The sequence below is a fragment of the Pteropus vampyrus genome, unplaced genomic scaffold, assembly GCF_000151845.1.
Source record: "Pteropus vampyrus isolate Shadow unplaced genomic scaffold, Pvam_2.0 Scaffold82, whole genome shotgun sequence".
NCBI classification, from domain to species: Eukaryota; Metazoa; Chordata; class Mammalia; order Chiroptera; family Pteropodidae; genus Pteropus; species Pteropus vampyrus.
The window spans coordinates 1,661,461-1,683,006 of record NW_011888863.1 but is presented as its reverse complement, the minus strand read 5'-3'; the positions used below and the strand labels follow the sequence as shown (position 1 = coordinate 1,683,006).

At 33.5% G+C, this 21,546-nt stretch overlaps 3 protein-coding genes across 17 annotated transcripts in view; 2 read left to right on the top strand and 1 right to left on the bottom strand.

Moving 5' to 3' along the window:
• KRAS (KRAS proto-oncogene, GTPase) overlaps positions 1-4,750 on the top strand; it is a 35,432-nt gene extending 30,682 nt beyond the window's left edge. For both annotated transcript variants that reach the window (XM_011363069.1, XM_023532368.1), the window contains one exon: positions 321-4,750. In XM_011363069.1, the coding sequence (XP_011361371.1) occupies positions 321-437 (117 nt within the window). In that variant the 3' untranslated portion in view covers positions 438-4,750. The remainder of the gene's footprint in view (positions 1-320) is intronic.
• A 254-nt stretch (positions 4,751-5,004) lies between these two features.
• ETFRF1 (electron transfer flavoprotein regulatory factor 1) lies at positions 5,005-9,464 on the bottom strand. Of its 2 annotated transcripts, none has more exons than XM_011363071.2 (3): positions 9,336-9,464; positions 5,999-6,086; positions 5,005-5,921 (listed from the first exon to the last, which is right to left on the bottom strand). In XM_011363071.2, the coding sequence occupies exons 2-3, from the start codon at positions 6,047-6,049 to the stop codon at positions 5,700-5,702; spliced, it is 273 nt and encodes a 90-aa protein (XP_011361373.1). In that variant the 5' UTR covers positions 6,050-6,086; positions 9,336-9,464; the 3' UTR covers positions 5,005-5,699. The 2 variants fall into 2 exon arrangements, with proteins under 2 accessions (XP_011361373.1, XP_011361374.1); XM_011363072.2 differs by lacking the exon at positions 9,336-9,464 and adding an exon at positions 9,046-9,307.
• CASC1 (cancer susceptibility 1) overlaps positions 9,402-21,546 on the top strand; it is a 54,934-nt gene continuing 42,789 nt past the window's right edge. For 4 of the 13 annotated variants that reach the window (XM_023532358.1, XM_023532359.1, XM_023532360.1 and 1 more), the window contains exons 1-3: positions 9,529-9,617; positions 12,468-12,485; positions 21,312-21,432. In XM_023532358.1, the coding sequence (XP_023388126.1) occupies positions 9,615-9,617; positions 12,468-12,485; positions 21,312-21,432 (142 nt within the window). In that variant the 5' untranslated portion in view covers positions 9,529-9,614. Of the gene's footprint in view, positions 9,489-9,527; positions 9,635-12,465; positions 12,486-21,311; positions 21,433-21,546 lie in introns of those variants that run through there. The other 9 variants (XM_023532363.1, XM_023532361.1, XM_023532364.1 and 6 more) reach the window with 9 other exon arrangements.

Sequence of the window (21,546 nt, the reverse complement as noted above, 5' to 3'; positions counted from 1 at the left end):
TGTATTCAAATATTGTTTACTTCTTGGTAATTATTTGAATCTAATTTTAAATTAGATTTAAATAAGTATTGAACTCGAGCTCAAATATTGTTACTGTGAATATTTATGAAAATAGTATATACTTGCATGGCTTATATCTAATGTCTAGAAGCTCAGGGATAATTAAGTGTAAATACATATTTACACACATATGCATTTGGATTTTGGCGACTGATAAGGTAAAGTGTCCTTATTCTATGTTTCCATTAGTAATGTATCCTTTCTGTTATTTGTATACTTCAAACCATATATATTCACATTTCAATGCTTATGTATTTCAGGGTGTTGATGATGCCTTCTATACATTAGTTCGAGAAATTCGAAAACATAAAGAAAAGATGAGCAAAGATGGTAAAAAGAAGAAAAAGAAGTCAAAGACAAAGTGTATAATTATGTAAATACAATTTGTACTTTTTTCTTAAGGCATACTTAAGTAAAAGTGGTAATTTTTGTACATTACACTAAATTATTAGCATTCGTTTTAGCATTACCTAATTTACTTTCTGCTCCATCCAAACTGTTAGCTTTTATCTTGAATGCTTATTTTAAAATGACAGTGGAAACCTTTTTTCCTCTAAGTGCCAGTATTCCCTGAGTTTTGGTTTTTTAACTAGCAATGCCTGTGAAAAAGAAACTGAATACCTGAGATTTCTGTCTTGGGGTTTTTGGTGCATGCAGTTTATTACTTCCTATTTTTCTTACCAATTGTGAACTTTGGTGTGAAACAAATTAATGAAGTTTTGAATCATCCCAGTTCTGTGTTTTATCTACTCACATACATGGATTAATTACTAATCATAATTAAAGTTGAGATTTCAGTTGAAATTTCATGATTGGTTTTACCGAAACATTGAGGGAACACGAATTTCTGGGCTTCTTGTAGCTTCGTCTTATAGGAATCATGTCCTCTAGTTTCAGTCACCCTTAATGAATGTAAAGTTAACTATTACCAGAGGTTTTCTTCCTCTTTCCACTGCTATTTGTCATAGTCATGCTCCCCAAAATATTATATTTTTTCTATAAAAAGGGAAAAAATGGAAAAAAATACAAGGCAATGAAAAATATTAAAAGGCCATTTACTTTCCACATTCGATAAATTCCTATAATACTCTGCATAGCTTTTCCTGTTAAGGCAGACCCAGTATGTAATGAGGATTATAGCAACCATTTGGGGGCTATATTTACATGCTACTAAATGTTTGTAATAATTGAAAAAATTTTAACATAAAAATTCTCATAGGAATTAAATGTAGTCTTCTTGTGTCAGATTGCTTTTTCTTAGCATAACTTTAAATCTTTTCTTGAACTTCAGTCTTTGAAAATACTTTTAATTCTGGTAGTGATTTTAAAGGTTATTTGGGCCAATTAGTATAGTAGGTGTTAAAGTGACCAAGGTTGAAGGCCAGGCCCTGTGTGAACCTTTGAGCTTCACTGAGAGTTTCACAGTATGGAGTGCATTCCTATGGTCTTCCAGTGATTCCATGCATTGGTTGGTCAAAAATGGGGACTAGGAGGAAGTTTGGCTAGCTCAGCAAGATACATTCTGACTGTGTGGTGGTTCTGCTGACAGATCAGAACATCACTTTAAAAAAATAAATGAAACACTAGACTTTAAAAAAAAATTATTTTAAATGAGATTTGAGTGTGGAAGTGGGGCAAGATTTTAATTTTTTTTTTAAAACAATTAAAAAGCTTCAAAATCCCTAGTATTAGCTAGTTCTCTTAACACTGGCTAAAGTAACATTTCATGAACACTTTAAGTCTAGTCTATATTTAGGAATATCTAATGCTTAAAAATAGATAAATTAACAAAATGATTCAGTGTATTTAAAATGTTACTTTAAAATATTTGAAGTGTGATGGTATGTTGAGGTGAAAATATCACTGGATTAGGAAGAAGGTGACTTAGGTTCTAGTTATATGACTTTTACAACTACATTTTGGGGCAAATCACTATTCACGTTAAAAGAAGTCATCTCAAGCCTAGATCTAGCATTCAACTATGTGATTTACATTCAGTTTATGTAAAAATATACCTGTTTGTCAATTTCAGCACACTGTAAACTTTTACTTATTACCATCTTCAGTGCCAGTCTAGGCAAAATTGTGCAAGAGGTGAAGTTTATGTTTGAATATCCTCTCTTCACTTTCAGGACTCCTCTTCCTTATTAGTGTCATCTTGCCTGCCTACCCTTACTGCCCAAGGACTTGATACTTTTTCTTTTTAATACTTCTCATTCCCCTAACCTCAAGATTCGTTGCTGTTTTGGATACTTCTTTGAAGGCTTCCCATCAAGTCACATCAAAATGCCCTACATCTTATTTCCACAGGCTCAACATAATTTGACAGATACTATAATGGAATTTGACCTAATAGATAATTTTCAGTTGGTGGCTGTAGTAATTTAATCTGGATCCTTTGAACGTCATCTCTTTGCTGCCTGGTCATTAGTGACTACATAGGAATTTTCATACCTCCTATGAGTAGACAGAACCCTCTCTAGTAGGAAGAATTATTTAATAAAGGTAGTGCTGAAGAATTCCTTACGTAATCTGTAAGACTAGCCCTAAGAAGTGATACATTCCATTGTTTTAATAGCCACAATTTTAAAGTGAAAAATACTTTAATTCATAAGACTTTTTAGCACTGTTCATTATTCAACAAATATTTGAGTGCCTACTACACAAGGCACTGGGGATATTATGGTATAAAGGACATAATCCCTATCCTTAAATGCTTACATTCCAGAATGGTCTAGAATATCTTCATGAGGCATTTGGCATATGACCCAGAGATAACATAATGCATATTTTAGTTTTGTAAGGAAGGGATTTGGTCTCTAAGATTTCTTCTAATTCTGGAGTACTTTGCTTTGATTCCAATGAAACTTTTTAATCAAGTTAGTTTATATAAGTCACTTTACTTCATTCTTTTAAAGGAATAAACAATTATATATATATTTATTCGGCATAATTATGTAATTCTGTTGGGACAGTTATAGTACGCATTAAGTTGTATGTCAGATAATATTAAAATTCCTAAGTAATATTCTAGTTGGTCTTGTTGTATAAGTAATTAAAATAGACTCTTAAAATGAAATATTGAATTCAGAATAGTTTTATCTGGGTACGAATAAACAGATACCTGAACTAATTCAAAGAAAAGGAAACGTGTGTAAAAATTAGTAATACTTCTATGCCTCGCTTTGGCAACACATATATTAAAAAGATTTCTGAAATGCTATGCTAAACAGGTTTATGGAACATTAGGTAGGATGTTAAGACTTACAGTACCTCCTCTTGTTTCTACACAAGAGAAAGAAATGGCCATACTTCAAGAATTGCAGTGCAATTCTGAGTGAGGGGATTTTTAGAACAACTGAATTTTTGATATAGCTGGGCAGTTTTTTTTCAGGCAGTGGAATTATCCTTTATTATGTGAATTTTGAATGATTTGACAAAACCTTTGTTTTCGTAGAGATTTTAAAAGGGTAGAGATAATCCTAGAATTAACATAAATATTATCTAATACAGCCTTAAAGGTAAACATTCTTGAAGTTGAAAAAAAATTGCTAAATTACATAGTTTTAGACATTAACATGTTTGTGGAAGAAAATAGCAGAAGTATGTAGTATAATTTGAGTGAACATTCCCAGTTAGGAATTCTAGGTTCCATTTTAACTGAGTCACACTGCATAGGAATTTAGAACCTAATTTTTATAGGTTATCAAAACCTTTGCCACCATTGCACAATTTTGTCCTAATACGTATAGAAATGTTGAGGCATGTTAAGTTACAGTTTGCACAAGTTCATCTCATTTGTATTTGTGATTTTTTTTCCTTCTAGCTATTTTTTTAAAACAATATATACACATTCAGGTTTTTTATAGGCAATAAAAACTCATTTACATTTGTCAAAAAAGTAATAATTCCTTGATAATTATGTATTAATGAATTTTAAAAATCCATCAGTTACCATAAAATGAATTTAGATTTACTAACTTCTGTGTTAATACTGGGAAGCATGAAATCTGCATTGATAAACTGAATAGTGTATAACTGGTAGCTGTAAATTCCTTCAGAAATTGAAAATTATTTCTAAAGATATATTCACATCAGTTCTTTAAAAATAGTCATAACTAGATTACTACTTATTTTAGTTTAATAGTTTTAAGTGCCTGTTTGGGATGATGCTAGGTAATTTGGATGAATTTAGGAAAAACAAAGTTATTACCTGAAAAAATGTCAATGACAGAGGGTCTCCCTCCCCCTACAGCTAAATGGGTTATTTAATGTTTAATCTAAAAGTTTCCAGTTCCACTGTCTTGTGTTTTCATGTTGAAAATAACTTTTGCATTTTTCCTTTGAGTGCCAATTTCTTACTAGTACTATTTCTTAATGTAACATGTTTACCTGGAATGTATTTTAACTATTTTTGTATAGTGTAAACAAACATGCACATTTTGTACATTGTGCTTTTTTTTGTGTGGGACATATGCAGTGTGATCTAGTTGTTTTCCATCATTTGGTTGCGCTGACCTAGGAATGTTGGTCATATCAAACATTAAATTTAAAAAATGACCACTCTTTTAATTAACTTTTAAATGTTTATAGGAGTATGTGCTGTGAAGTGATCTGAAATTTGTAATATTTTTGTCATGAACTGTACTGCTCCTAATTATTGTAATGTAATAAAAATAGTTATGGTGACTATGATAGTATGTATTTCTTGATAGAAATCTGAAACATTTGCCTCACAACTGATATGAAATAGTTTATAAGCCACAGACACTACAATATATTAGTAAATCTTTTTTGCAGCTTGTAAATTACAAATATTCTTTATTTATGAAAGGTGCTGTGAACATTACATAAAGGTTTAAGTTTTTGCTTAAACCTGAGACCTTCTTTGGTTTTAGGTCCGTTGCCATGTTAACTCATTTAGAAGTAGATGCAATATAGATCTGCCTTTATGACAAAAGAATATAATATTATTTATTGCTTTTTATCAAAGAAGGTAATTGATACACAACAGGCGATGTGTTTTAAGGCCCAAAGGGAGCAAGCAGCAAACTAAGGGAAATGCTGAATAGGTATGTATATAATGCCAGTCTTTGGTAGGGTATTTCAAGATCAGAAGTAATCTTACTCCATATATATTAACTATTTCTATAACTGCACTTAAATCATGACCAGGTGCTATTTCTTTTGTAGTGAACCTTGCTAATGTACCAAATGGGGTCAAAAATAAGATACTCCTTCAAAAGTTAAGGGAATAAATGTGCAAGAAATTACTTTGCCTAGTTAAATGTGAATTAAGTGGCATTGGTAAAATTGAGAAATGGGCTAAGAATAATTGGCAAAAACCTATTGTTAAAAAAATAAGTACATTATCTTTTCATTCAACATTGGGTACTCATTAATTTATAATTGGTAGTTGGCAACATTATGTAGCTAAGTTGCTATTTTATTATAAAAATTGAGCATAAACGGTTGCTGATAAAGCCCTCAGTATGAATAGAAGTTGAAACCTGTTTTAGTTCAGTAAAGCAACCTAGGTATTTTTTAGTTGACATGTATTGTCATTTTAAGTTAGAATTATTTTTATAATATTTGTTATAAACAGCTGGCATTGATTTTCAGTCAAATTATAGTAATGATCACTTAGTTTCATTGGCATCTGAATAGTACCGTTGTTTCATAGCTCTGTATTTCCTAAGGAAATATAAGGCTTCTAGCTCTTTCATTACAAATTCACCCCGTGCAATAAGTTCCTTGATCTTCTCTGGATCCTTCACATCTTTGTTTTTAAGGAAAACATTCTTCAGACGCCTTTTAAAATAGTCTGCTCCTTTTGGATAGTCTCGTCCAAGGTACAGCAGCTTAAAAAAGAAAGATTATATATTTCTAAACAATCCATTACATATAATAACATTTATAAAACTGGCAACATACTTACATTTTTATAAAGATTCAATACTTCTCCTCTTAAAGAATTGGCCATTTTCATATATCATGGAAAATATTCACTTTTATACACGGCATACCTAAAGAAAAGGAAAATTTTTTTTTTGCAAATAACTGTTACAGTCAAGAAAACAAAGATTTTTCACATGGAGAAAATGCTAATTTTTTTTCCATTCAATTAATATTTTGAGCTCTCTTAGGTTCCAGTCACTGAGATATAGCTATGAACATGTCAGATGAGATAACCTGCTCTCACAGAACTATCTCCTGAAGGAGCCATAATAAGCAAACAAGATAATTGTGAATTGTGACAAGTCCTATCAGGGAAATAGGATGAGAGAGAGAAAATGGGTTGTCTGAGGCAGATATGTAGGTGTACCTCCTTTTATACCAAAGTAGAATGAATTAGAACTAGATTTGAATCCTAGCTGTATGATGTACGGGTTACTTAACCCTTCGGAACCTGTTTCCTTATCGAAAGGAAGATTGTTTTTATCCCGCTTTCAAGGCAAGGCCAGATCTGTAAGGAGGACACTGAGAAGAAGCCTGATAAATCTAGAAGGGTGTGATCCTAAATAAGGCTAAAAGGAGAAACTGGGTGTGTGAATCAAGCAGGTTCACAATTGATGGTAGATGGGCAAATAAGACTGGTGGTGAAGAGACCAAGTGAGCAACCCTAAGGGGTTACATGAAGAGCAGGCAATAAATATCCAGTGGGATAGACTGCTTCTTTATGTGTACTTCATTAATGCTGCTAGGGAAGCGGCTCCTTAAAGATACCACAACAGCCTAAATATAGAAAATAACTCCTAATGCTTGTTACAACTGTGGGAATTAAATCATACAACTCCTAGCATCAAAAGCATTTAGTACATGATAGGCCTAAAGTAAACTGTTACAACCTCCTTTAAAATTCTCTAATTCCCGTTTTTCTACTGTTTTTTGAAAACAAAGAAAAATGTATTGGACTTTTCTGTCCATCATTAACATAATTTTTATTTTGAAATAATTTCAGTCTTGCAGAAAGATTGTGACATAGTACTAATAACATTTTTTCCAGAACTACTTGAGTTGCTAACATGCTGTCCCATCAGCCTGAATACTTTGCAGAGCTGTCCAATAGAAATATAATGTGAGCCACCTATGTAATTTTACATTTTCTAGTTGTCCATATTAAATAAAATGTGAAATTAATATTTTTTATATTCAAAATATCATTTTAATGTGCCATTCTTTTAAGTGCTTATAGGTACCGATGAATTAGTTGCTACCACACTGGACAGCACAGCTTTAGAGTGTATTTCCTATGAACAAGGACATTTTCCTACAGAACAATACAACCTTGAGAATGAGGAAGTTAACATTGCTACATTACACCTGTCGAATCCACAACCCCTTGTTTTGGCAGTTGTCCTAAAGATGCCCTTTATAGCAAAAAGATCCAGTCCGAGATTGTACATTGCCCATTTATTTTGTATAGTGTGTCTCATTTTGATGTTAACTCATGGCTAGATTCAAGTTGTGTAATTTGGGCAAAAATGTTACAGACATGATTGTTCATTTCATTGCATCCTATTAGGTGGACACAATTCCAATTTGTTCCATTATGGTTGATTTTGATCCCTTGATTAGGTGATGTTTGTCTGGATTCTCCACTGTATAGTTACTTTTTTTCCTTTTGAAGTCAGTATTTTGTGGGAAGTGCTTTGAGATTGTGCATATGTATTCCTGAAAAACCTTTCATCTTGCAAAAGCACATTAAAAGTAACAGGGCTTATGGGGAAATAGGTTTGGTGCAGGCCACTCAAATCTTATGCAACTGTAAACAACTAATAAAAAACAGAAATTGGTACCTCGAGAGCTCATTTGGACCACTTGGATTGCCCTGAGCATGTCTGGAGCTACCAAAGAAATGTTTGAAATGCTCGAAAATAAGAGTAGCCTGGGATCGGAGTCAGGAACTGGAGACCAGGAAGGGATCAAAAGAGGTAAGAGGAAATGTTTGGGGGTGATGGATGTTTATTATCGTAATTGTGGTGACGGCTTCATAGGTGTATGCATGTGTCAGATTTATCAAATTGTATTTATACTTTGTTATTGTGTGTCAATTATAGCTCAATAAAACTATTTTAAAAAATTAGTGTAGATAATGCAGGTAAAATGCTAAGGGTAGGATTGGGAAATAACTGAGGTATACATGAAGTAGAGATCTAGCTGAATTGTCCTGTTTAGCTTTTGCTCCTTTTACAAATTATGCATAATAAAGGATTTGCCCAGCAAAAAAAGTAGTTGACGTGCCTAAGGTAAATTTGTCCCATTATTTGATACGTTAATCTATACAATTAAGGCAGTTTTTATTATTGTATGTTAACATTCAGGCATTTAAGTTTATTTTAGCCTTTGGGAGAAATAGGTTTCCTTGGGTTTACAACTGGGGAACAATTTAAGTGCAGGGACCTAAGGATTCTCCTTAACCTTGCATGAAGTCATGGAAGTTTCTGTACTCTGTAAAGAAACAAATGAGTTAGAGACTGAAAGACATCCCCCATCATTCTGAAAACTTGGATGTTATATTTAATCAATGACGTTGGAAGGGATAGAACATTATAAAATTAGAATTCAGACATGAGAAATGGTACCAATAATTTTAAAGTATTTCATGTCTTGTCATGCTAAAATCATAGAGAATTCAATTAGGCTTTGGAAGGAGCTTAATTTCGAATCTATTTCTTCTAGTTTTCTGTTGGTCTAAGTTGCCAACGTTTCATTTGAAATCCTGAGGGTTGTGCTACCAGTTATTACAATTTGTGACCTTGGGCAAATAAGTTAACGAGTCTTGCTGGGCCTCAGCGACCTTCATCTGTAAGAAGTACTTTACCCAGGAATCGCTTCAAATCATTTCCAGTTCTCGTTTACAGAGGCTCTTAGGGGGAAAACGGCATTATATCTTGCACAGGAAGTAAACAGAACCATGTTCAGGGAGAAGAATCCGAAGGTCATTAATATCAAAACAAACCTACTTGGAGCCGATTTATTTACCTGTTTATCTAAATGCCAATCGAGCCCCGTCACCCCTTGGCCCAAGCTGCGGTGCCTCAGGCAGCCATCCCGGGTGTCTGTCACGACCCAATCGCGCCAGCGGCCCCTTTCCTTCTGGAAACCCTCCCAGAAAGATTCGCCCAACACGCTTCAGGGAAACAGGGAGAAAGCCTGTCAGAAGACGCTCAGAAACCCTTTCCTACACCCGGCGGCTCTCTCTCGGAGCATACTTCACCGCCTCCAGACACCAGGAGCCCCCACACAGAAAACGCCCCGGCAGCTGCACTCACGCGCTTTCCGGCACGCCAGAGCCGTAAAAGCTTCGCTTCTCTTCCACTCCGTCCGTCAACCACAAACAGGGTCGGCGCTGGAGGCGGGCAACCTGTCAGGGAAGCGGCGGGGCGCGATCCAAAAAGAACCCAGCGCGTCTGCGCAGACCCGTAAGCTAAATTCTGCGCCGTTTTTCCAGGCGAAAGTGGGCGGGGCTTGTCGTCCTGACAACCTGGGAGCGTTTTTCCATACAACTCGGCTCAGGCTTTCCAGACTACTGAGGTCGTGCTTCCCGCAGCATGGTGAGCAGGGAAAGTGGGTAAGCAGGTGAAGGGTCAGGCATTGATTCTCCTTCACCGGTGTTAAATGATGTAATAAGAGCTTGTCTTATTTTAGAGGGGGGCTGGTCGGTTTAGGGAAGAACCCATGGTCCTGTAGGGGGATCGGCTTTCTCCTGATCCGTAGCCTTCCGGTCTAGGATCCGGCGGACAGGTGGAAGTCCCATGCGGTCATCTGCAGCCCTGATGTCACACTGTTGCTGGGTTTAAAAATTGGTCTCAGTAACTTCCAGTAATGATAGACGTCCCGGTTACATTGCTTTTAAATTGCAACTTGCGGAAATGGCTTTCTGCCTCTTAGCAGTTAATTAAAAGCTGTTGCAATTTATGCTGCGTTAAAAAGTTACTTTATGTTGTCTTTGGAGAAATACTGTTTTTTGATTCAAGGTACTCAGCCTGCCCTGAATATATTAAGTATGATAAAGCTTATTTCATTTTTGTGCATTCCTCAGCTGTCTTCTTCAAGAACACAGGCCAACATGTATGAGCTATTCTCTTTTCCCTTTTTTCTTAAATGTGATTTCCATCTTTTTCTGTGATTAAAATCAGAGGAAGTGGTTTTAATTATTTAATGCATTAATTACAGGAAAATGTAGAGTTCATCGTTTGTTTGGCACTAGGCTGGAAGTCAAGGATACAAAGATGAGTAGTACAGCCCCTACCTGCTGTGGGAAAGGGACTAAAATTAATTATAATATAGTTTTATAACTGTAACAATTGAAGTGTCTACAATGTAGTAATAAAGTTGAAAATGATAAAATTGGGGCGACAAGGGTGCTAGAAGGGAAGAGCAGTACTTTCAAGATGTGTTTTAAAGTATGAGTATGAGTTTATCAGAAGTAGTGGGAAGAAATGGTGGTAAGAATGGAGAACATTTATGTCAGGGAAAACAAAGTAAATGGACTTTAAGTAGACTTGAAACTGCTGATAAATTGAGGGAACAATACACCTATTTATTATTTTTGATGGGAATATAGGTTTTTTTCTTTTTGGACCCCTCTAACAATTTTTCGCAAATATTCCTAGAACATTAGCTTTTACTATTCTGGAATACTTGTTAAAATGCGGATTCCAGGAACAGACTGGACTCCACATCTATTGTATTAGTTTCCTAGGGCTGCCAAGTAACAAAGTACCACAGACTAAGTGGCTTAAACAATAGCAACTTATCGTTTCACAGTTCTAGAGGCTAGAAGTCCAAGGTCAAGGTGTTGCCAGGGCTATGCTCCCTCTGCAGGTGCTGGGGAGGGATCTGTTCAGACCTCTCTCTTAGCTTCTGATAGTTCCTTGGCTTGGCTTGTGGCAACATAATTCCAGTCTTCATATGGCGTTCTGCTATGTGCATGTCTGTGTCCAAATTTCTCCTTTTTATAAGGATGCCAGTCATATTGGATTAGAGGCCTACCCTATCCCAGTATGCTCTCATCTTAATTTAACTAATTACATCAACAACAACTCTAATTCCAAATAAGGTAAAATGCTTAAGTACTAGGCGATAGGACTTCAACAGATGAATTTTGAGGGGACACAGTTCAACCCATAACATCTACTGAATCACAATAGGTAGAGGAAAGTGAGTGTGTACATTTTTAGCCTGGATATATACATTTTCAGCAAGCATCCCAGATGATTCTTATGCCCTCTGAACTTTGAGCACTACTAAACTACCTGATGCTCTTATGATTTGTAGGGGGCGAGGATATGTATTTATCCCAAATCTGCTTCACATTAAAAGACTAGTGAAAGATGATGACTATTTGCCCATCTTTAAAATATGGCTACTTGAGAATAGGAGCAATGCTATTTACATAGTCTGCTGTATAGCAGACAAGATGGAAATATGTTAACTATTAATTGATAGCAAATGTGATCATAAGAATAGAGCATAGTTGTAAAAATTATATGAGAGCCAAGTCTCTTGTATTCCTCTTTATATCATCTCCAGCATCTTAGAGCACCTCGTGTATAGATCATTAATAAATATCTGCTGAATAAATTAATAAAATATATGCACTTTTCGAGAAGATATAATCTGTTTTGTGTCAATTTTAAGATATTTTATACAGTGATAAATGCTTGAACCAGTAGTTTCTCCTGCGTTAAGTCTTCAGAAGTGAAACATGTATAATCTTATAGTCACATGCTTTCCTACAAAGTCCTTACCAGAAACCTAAAGAACACATGGGCCTATTCAGGAAATTACAAGTAGTATAACTGAAAAATACTTGCAATTGTAAATATTAATTGAAACATTGTGCTTTTCATAATAATTTCCACACATTACAGAACAGAATCATTTTATCATAGCTTTACCTGCTTTGAGTAACTGATTCTCTTTCTATAAAAAGGCACTCTAATTTCACAGAAAGATTATTTTTTTATGAGATCATTCCCACACTTTCAAACTTGACATTAATACCAGTACTTAGTCAATGACTTATTGTTCTTTAGAACCCTGTAAACTAGTGCCTTTCTGACTGGTAATTTGTTTAGTGATAAGGCATTTCATATGGATTAATAAATGACTGTCATAAGAAAGAGTGTAAAATTTACTTATAAAAGATGCTTCAGTGGGTCCACTATTTTATTCTAGTTTTTTCTAGACTAGCTTCTAGTTTTGTCTGAATACTTTTTTAAAAGACTTTTTATTTTAAGATAATTTTAGATTACAGAAAAGTTGCAAAGATGGTACAGATACTTCTCTTATATTATTTACCGTTTCTCCTAATTTTAACTTTTATAGGTACTTTTGTTAAAAATATCTGATTTTTTTTTTAAAAAACTTACCAATTCTTTTGTTTTTCCAAATTTTAGGGTCCCAAAGCAAAAAAGGTAGGTAGAAATTAATTTCTCAAAATAGTTTTATAAGAACTGACATTGTACAAATAGAATTTTTAAATATTTTTCATTAGTTTTATTATAGTTTATAAAGTTTACTAAGCTTATTTGTAGACATCAATGTTATTTAAATCATGGATTTTTCAATAACAGGATATATTTCAAATTTGACCTAAAAAGATATTTCTAGTTTCACAAAGACTTAAGAATAACCTTTTTTTTTTTCTTTTTTTTTTTTACTTATGCCTGTAAGGCTTTTTATTACCTGTGCTCTAGAAAATGTTATATTAGGAACCTCTTTTCTTCATTTCAGATAAACACATAAAAATTTAATTGTAAAATCTGCTATTACTTAAAAGTGGACCGTAAGGTATTATGTGCTTAAATGGGTTGCACGGTAACAAATGATTTTTTTTTTTTGTACTTAAGATTTATACTTTAAAGTAGAGATTATAATCTCTTGACTGGCAAGTCAGATTTCACCCCCAGACATATTTTGTTTAACCTAAATTTTTTTTTAATCTGTTGCCAAACTATTTTCACACAAAAATGTGATTTCCATCTATTCTTGAAAAATTGAAAACCTGATAACATTAGGCCTACAGTCCTGTAAAGCAGCAGTTGGTTGGACTAAGCAGCCCACCTCTTTTAGAAATGCATAAACTCTTTAGTTCGTCATAGTCCTGACCATAACCAAACTCCTTACTTTATTCACCTGCCTGACCTCAGTAAGGATTTGGGTTTGGAATGTCAGCGTTAAGGTATATCTCAAAGATCACTTCTGTGTAAATTTTCCTACCATTCTCACTTGTGGAATCAATTATACTTTCTGTGTTTTCATAGCACATGCATTCGTACGTACCTCAATTATAGCCCTATATAATTTTGTTATAATAATTTATAATTGTGAGCTGTTCAAGGTCAGGAGCAATGTCATACTTTATTTATTTAATTGATGAGTAATTGACATACATTATCACAATAGTTTCAGGTGTGCATTATAGTGATTTGATATTTATATATGTTACAAAACAATCCCCATGGTAAGTCTAGTTACTATCTGTCACCATACAAAGTTTTTATAATATTATTGATTATATTCCCTATACTGTACATTACATCCCTATGACTTATTTATTTTATAACTGGAAGTTTGTTTCTTAATCCCCTTCACTTATTTCTCTTGCCCCCTAGAGCCCTTCCCTTCTCTAGTAACCACCAGTTTCTTGTATATATGAGTCTATTTCTTTGTTTTATTTGTTCGTTTGTTTTTTAGAGTCCACATATAAGTGTAATAATACGGTATTTGTCTTTCTCTGGCTCATAGTAGAAATTCAATAAAAATTTGTTGAATGAAGATGTGAAACTCTATATACCTTACCATCACTTAAAAGCTTGGGCCCTTGATTGTTTGGAAGAAATGTTTATTTAAATGTGTATTCAATAGTTATACAATTAAACATTTCTTCAAGAAATACTTTTGAGTGTCTTCTGTTTGCTTCTCTTAGTCTCTTGGACCCACTACCAACCTGATACTGTTTTAGGGGCCTTGGATTATAAATTTGAACATTATTTATGAAGGCTTTAGACACATTCTTATGGGAGGAAGTATTCTGGAGGGCTACAGTCATTTGTATGTGGGTCTGCAATAGTTTATTGGTTTGTGTGGACATTCATTTTCAGCTTTAGATTGTGAAATCTTAGAGGCTTTGTTTGAACTGTGAAAACTCGTTCTAAATAAACTTGGTACTGAATTATATATGCAGGGATGCTAAATAAATATTTGGGATTATTTTGTTCATAGCATCGTTTCCTTAAAGAGCAGTGAGGTTCAACTCATGAAATTTGAACCCAAACATAAAGAGGAAATCATTATTTTAATTATTCCATCCTTTTTAAAAATTATTCCATTCTTTTAATTATGCCATTCTTAAAGATTATGGTTTGGGGATGAAGTGGTCTGTAAAGGAAATTTACAGTAAGGAAAAAATTGAAAAATATTCTATTTCTGACTTTTTAAAGTTTTTTTAAGGGAAAAATTATTAAATACATGTGGTACAAAATTAAAATAGCATAACAATGGAAAATTTTTTCTTACCCAGGACTAGAGGAGTACTGCATATTTTTTCAGAAATTTTCTAAGCATTAAAGAGTACACATATGCATACATGCACAAACATCCCTTTTCTCCCACCATATGGGAGCATTCTGCACCTTCTATTTTTCACTTAACCAAATTAATTCTAGGATACTCAACTTTTTATACTTTAACATTACTGAAATTGAAATGTGTCTTATGGGTGATAGTATCTTACAATTGTTGTAGTTCTAGATTGACATCCATTTCTTCTGGAAAGGATATGTACTTCTGTCAATCACGTGGACTTACTACTAACCCGATACTACTTTAAATACTCTGCTCGAGAGTTTTTGGACCACACTAATGATATGAGTAAGAATACAAATCCACATAAACTGGCTTGTGGTTTAAGTTTTCAGGGAATTTTTTTCTGCTTTTTATTGATTTTCAGGGTTGTGATATGCAAGTTTCTTTGCCATATCTTTCTTTGTTGTGGGTTCATTGGTCTTTACCTATTTCCAGCTTTATATAGGCGTCTCCTCTTAGATTCCCATCTTGGGCATTTCCTTCTTTGGTAGTAACAATTTAGAGATACATCTTACATCTGATAGCATCATAGATTTGATGGAATAAGTATGTTTTTTTTTGTTTTGGCACACTGAGATTTTGTCACTTTTCACAGCAGTATCGTATTCCATTGAAATTACATACTATGGTTTTTATGTTGTCTCTATTTTTTGCTACCACAAACAAGGTAGGAGTGAAGATCCTTGTATATAAGGCCTTGCAAACACATGGAAGAATACTTACTTCACTGATTTAGCTGTATTCTAGGCATTAAGAGAATGGCAGCAAGACGGTCCCTGTCCTCATGAAGCTTACATTCTAGTTTTCTTCCAGCTTTATTGATATATAATTGACATATAACATCAATTTTGAGGTAGACAAAGCGATTATTTGATATATGTATGTATTATAAAGTGAGTATCAAAATCAAGTTAGTTACTACATCTGTCACTTCACATAAATACCATGTATGTGTGTGTGTGTGCATGCTCATGTGTGGTGAGAACATTAAGATTTACAGTCGTAACAACTTTTAAGTATGCAATACAGTATTGTTAACTGTAGTCACCATGCTTTAGATACCCAGAAGTTAATCTCATAACTGAAATTTATACCCTTTGACCAACATCTGCCCATTTCTTCCATCCCCCAGCCCCTGGCAATCACCAATTTACTCTATTTCTATGAGTTCACCTTTTTCAGATTCTACATATAAGTGAGATCATCCAGTATTTTTTTTTCTGACTTATTTTGCTTAACATAATGCCCTCAAGGTTCATCCATATTGTCGCAAATAGCAAGATTCCCTTCTCTTTTATGGCTAAATAATACTCCATTGTGTATTTTCTTTTTCTTTATCCATTTGTCTGTGGATGGACACTTAGGTTGTTTCCATGTCTTGGGTATTATGAATAATGCTTCAATGTACATGGGGGTGCAGATATCTCTTTGAGATAGTTATTTCAAAAATGAAGTTTACACTCTATCTGGGGGGAGGATGTCAGGTAATAATATAATTTCAGATAGCTTTGAATATGCAGAAAACCAAGAAAGGGGTCAGTGAGAAATGTGTGGTAGGCGATAGTGGTGAAACTATTTTATATAAGGTGATTAAGTAAAATTTGAGAAGAGACCTGAATGAAGCAAAGGAGTAAGTCAATAATTACCTGGGGGATAATTATTTTAGGTGGAAGAAACAGCCCTATATCATTTAGGAAATAGTCCTATATCATTTAAGAAATTAAATCAGTGCTTAAAAATATTCTCAGAAAATTCTAGGTCTGTAAGTCTTTGTTAGCTAGTTCTTCATCCAAAGATAAATAAATTTCATTTTTATACAAATTCTTCCAGAGCATGAAAAAGTAAGGAACACTACTAATTCATTTTGGGTTACCTAGATAACCTGAGAATAGTATGAGAAAGGAATATTAAAGGTCATTCATGAACATAAATACAAAATTTCTAAACGAAATGTTAGCTGGGTCAATCTGGAAATACAGCAGGTCCTCAAATAATATCATTTCATTGTAATTTGGATGAGATGCTGTAGGAATTTAACTCTCGCTTATGTTAATTAGCCTATAGTAAAATTGGTTTTGTTGTACGTTATTTTGCTTAAAGTTTCAAAACATTAATGATGTTAAGTCAGAACTTACTGGATATAGAGTGATAAGTCATAACCCAATTCAGTTCATCCCAAGAAGGCAGATTGGTTTAATATAAGAAATAAAATGTATACAATTAAATTGAGTTAGAAATTCAGTTATTGTAACTTACCATTCAATAGGGTAAAGGGCACTTTCTTAGCCTGATAAAGGTATCTCTCTCTCTCTCTCTCTCTCTCTCTCATCTGTCTGTCTGTCTGTCTGTCTGTCTGTCTATCTATCTATCTATCTATCTATCTATCTATCTATCTATCTATCTGTCTATCTATCTATCTAGATAAAAACCCCACTGCCAGAGAAGCAAAAGTACTGAAATTAAATATTGATTTAACAATGATTATGGCAGTGTGAATTAGAAAAATTACTTTGGAAAGTTCAAGTTCAATAATATTGAAAATTTTTATACCCACCAGTTTTACTCCAAGGTATACACTATGAAGAAACTCTTTCGAATGGACGCCAGGATACATATACTAAAGGTTTATAGTAGCATTCTTCATGATAATAACAAACTAAAAGCCATTCAATGTCTATCAGTAGAAGAATGGATAAATAAATTAATGAGTTACTATTCAACAGTGAAAATATACAGTGAAAATAAACATAGATGAATCTTACAAACCATAATGTGTATCTAAGAAAGTAAATCACACAAAAGGACAAATATTGTATTATTCTGCTTATATAAAGTACCTAGAGTACTCAAACTCAAAGAGATAAAGTAGAATGCTGGTTGAAATGGGGAGAGGTTGCAAGAGAAAGGGAGTTAATGTTTAATAGATACAGAGTTTCAGTTTGGGAAGATGAAAAAGTTTTGGAGATGGGTGGTGGTGGTGGTTGTACAACAGCATGAATGTATTTGATGCCACTGACCTGCCTACTTAAAAATGGTTAAAATGGTAAATTTTGTTATATATACTTTACTATAATAAGAAAATAAGTAAATTACAATCATATGCATAAAGTATAATTGCATTTATGTAAAGTTCAAAAATAAGCAAACTATTGTTTAGGAATACATATATACATAACAAAATTTTAAAGAAAAACAAGAAAATCACAAACAACGTTGATTATCTCTAGAGGTATTATTATTTTTTTTGGTAAATCAATGTAATTTTAGTATATGATATGGAAAGAATTTAAAAAACTACATGATATAGCTGTTATGGACCTATCCCTGTTGGCTTTTTAATATAAACCAGATTTCTCATTTCTTATATTTGTAAAAATTAAAAATTAAAATAGAATTTGTCTGAATCTTTGCTTCATTCAGCTATTGCTAACATTTATCCATGTGCCATGAGCTAACCAGGAAAAAGAAAAGCCCAACCACTTCATCAAGAGGTGTATATCCAGTAAAATTTTACTTCTTATGTTATTATTTATCAGAATTTGTAATACAGTATGTTGCTCTGTTTAATTGTATACTGAAAATAGTTATAAAATTAACTCTATCCAGAGCAAGTTTTTTATTACTTAGAAACTCAGAGACAAGGCAATAAAATTAAAAATTTTTCATATGTATTTTTATAACAGATAAATGTGATAGGATCAACAAAAGTTTTTCAAGTATATTACATTAAGATAAAATTCTGTGAGGGAAATGGAATGGAAATAGGAGTTCAAAGAGAAAAAGGATTAAAATTTTTATTAAAGAAAAGCTTATTTATATTTTTTAATTGATGATATTAGTCATTAAATCACCATAGTATGTAGATTTCATTGGATGTATTTTAAATAGTGATCAATATATTTAAGAGTGATGTGAAAGTTTTGATATATCATATACTTGAAAATATAATATTTGCAGCTATTTAAGCTTGTGATGAAAATTTTTCAATGCCAACTTAAAAATGTGTAAAAGGGTACATAATTTTTCAAAATTCTTTTAGGGAATATATGAACAAATAATTTTAAAGGTTACCGATCAACTATAGCTGAGGAGAAGCCAGAAATGAAGTCTGAGAAGGAGAGACCTATGAGAGAAGCAATAATATCAGACAGTACTAACCTAAAGGCCTAATGAAGAAAATATATCAAGAAGGATAAGAAAACTTTGTTGAATGCTGATGACAGATGAGTAAAATGAAGGATGAAAATTGACCACTGCCATGGGAAAATGTTCATCTTGACTAGAGAGGTTTTAATTGGAACAGTAGAAATGAAAGCCTTAGTGTGCCATGCAGAAAATGGAGAAGTGAAAGCAGTGGCAACTCTTTTTAGGTGGTCTGATATAACAGGTAACAGAATTGGAGCAAATGATGGAGAGGGATGTGAAATCTAGGGAGGGAGAAATTTATGAATAACTAAAGATGTTAGTCACAGGAGACAATAAGGGGTAAGAGCCAATGTCAAAGTGGCACGTTCGTCCATAAATAGCAGAAGGTACATACAGTTCATCCACCATGATGGGAAGGAAGGCAGACAAGGTATAGGTAGGCTCGAAGATTTGGTGTGTAGAGGAGATTGTTTTCTTCTAAAAGTTTCTAGTAATATAAGAGGTAAGATCAACAGCTGAGAGTAGTAAAAAGGAGAGGATTTTGGAGGTTTGAAAAATGAGGACAATGACATAGTAGTAAGAAGAATGGACGGTGTTTAGAGCCTATTTAAAATTTGTGCTCATAAATTTAAGCTCATGTATTTTCTCTGGCAAGGTTCAGCTGCTCATACTGCTAGCAAAAACTAAGTGGAAAGTTGATTTAACTAGGACTTGGAATTTGCCACCTGAGCTCCTTGAAAGGAGAGGAAAACAGGGGAGGTAGAGATATATGTTAGTGGTTATGGTGATGAACTGTGAAATCTAACCTGGGTAAGAAAGAAGTGAAGGTATGGGAAAGGTTGATAAACAGTAAAAAAGTGATAAGGCTAATGGATTGGAGATTCCAATGGACCATCCTGCAGAAGGTGAGCCCAAAAGTGAAGATGGTTATCCAAGACTGTGTATCCCAAGGATTAATCACTCTTGATTCCTATATTTAGATGATACTCTTCTTTTTCTAAATCTTCCCATAAATAAAATAGAGGAGAGGTGGTTATCACCAAGAGAGTTCTCAAATTTGTCTTTGCTGCCCTGATCTCTTTACTAATCCTCCAATTTTAATGCCTGTGAGCATTGCCTGGATGCTACACCAGTACTTCATGCTAATTATATTTAAATGCCTTTAAACAATTTCTCTTACAAATTTACTCATTCTGGACTACCATTCTTCCTTTTGATTCTTCTCTGACTCCTTCGTCTTCTTGCCCCCAGTTTAATCATTATCAAGTAAGTTAGCTTATAAAATATTTATTGGATCCATTCTCCTATCTGCATTTACATTGTCATTACTTTAGTTTAATTATTGTTAATAGTAACCAAAATGGTATTCTCTTTATAATAATTTTTTCCCTAATACCAGGTTAGTCTTCAAAATTATATTCTTTTTTTTATATGGGTAAATATATAATTATTTACAATATATAGTACATGAAAACATAAGAATTATATCCAGATATTTGTTCTCATTCTCAAATAATGTTGGCTCTCCTAAGATATTCAATATTTGTGAAATGTGTAACATGAAATTTACACTTTGAAATTTTGGTTTTTCAAGAAACCAAGAGTTCACCATTCTGTCTGTTTTTCAAGTTCCTTTCTGATGACAATCCCAAGGTCTATCATTTAGTAACACACTGGGTAGAAAAGAGCCCTTGCTGGGAAGGATCTGGGATGGACAGGACTCTGCTGCCGCTCCCAGAGCTACATCTGTCAAAATTATATTCTTATTGGCCATAGCCCTTCTCAAAAACTTTTAAGGGGTTTCAGTTTCTTATAGAATAATGTCCAAACTCTGGAGCATAGGCTCCAGTCATCTTTTCCATCTTCATTTCCATCATCACCTCTTCTTAGAGTCTCCCCAGGGCCCATTGAACTGGTTGGCATGTCCAGTGCTCTCCAAACTCCGTGTCTTATTCCTGCTTTTCTCTCTTCTTAGGATATCTTCCCCTCATATCTGAATGTTAAAATCTCTTGGGCACAAATTTAAATACTACCTGCTCTATAAAATTTTACTTGATTCCAGCTGTTGAAAATAATCTCCCCTTCCACCAAACTTGCAAAATAACTCTCTATATCTGTTAGTCATAAAAATGTCTTTAATTTTTATAGACATATTGCAGTATTAAGCTATTTTTACATATCTTTTCTTTTAATCCTTACAACAATGAAACAAGGTTGTGATTAGCACCATTTTAAAGATGTGAAAACTGGGAATGAGAGAGTTACCTAAATTGGTATACTTGCCTTTGAATAATTTATATGCTTATTTTTCTTATTTGTTTCCACACTTTGTTCTCAGTATATTGAGTCAAGGCTTTGCACATAGTAGGCAGTCTCATTCGAATGAGTGAAAGACTGGATTCATGGAAGCAAAAGTGTTTTTCAAAACTCCTGTTTGAGGGCTATGTGTTTTTAAGTTTTTTGGGTACATGTGAATAGCCTTTTTTTATGTTGTGGCCTTTGTTAAGCCTGGCAGTAAGAAAAAGAAAATCACCAAAGCTGAACGATTGAAGCTGCTACAAGAGGAGGAGGAGAGACGGCAAAAAGAGGAAGGTACAAAATACACAGTGATACTATTTTCACATATAGGTAATACTAACAATGGGTTGGTATTTCTATTATATTTTTAAAAGACTTTCCAAATTATTTAATTTTTCTAATTTAATCTGTTTTATAATAAATATCTACTGTTTAAAGGCTACC

Excerpts from the sequence above, each read along its gene's own strand:
- ETFRF1 (XM_011363071.2), bottom strand. The coding sequence starts at position 6,049 with ATGAAAATGGCCAATTCTTTAAGAGGAGAAGTATTGAATCTTTATAAA. Across the intron at positions 5,922-5,998 it reads TATTGAATCTTTATAAAAAT|CTGCTGTACCTTGGACGAGA; the intron begins GTAAGTATGTTG and ends TTCTTTTTTAAG.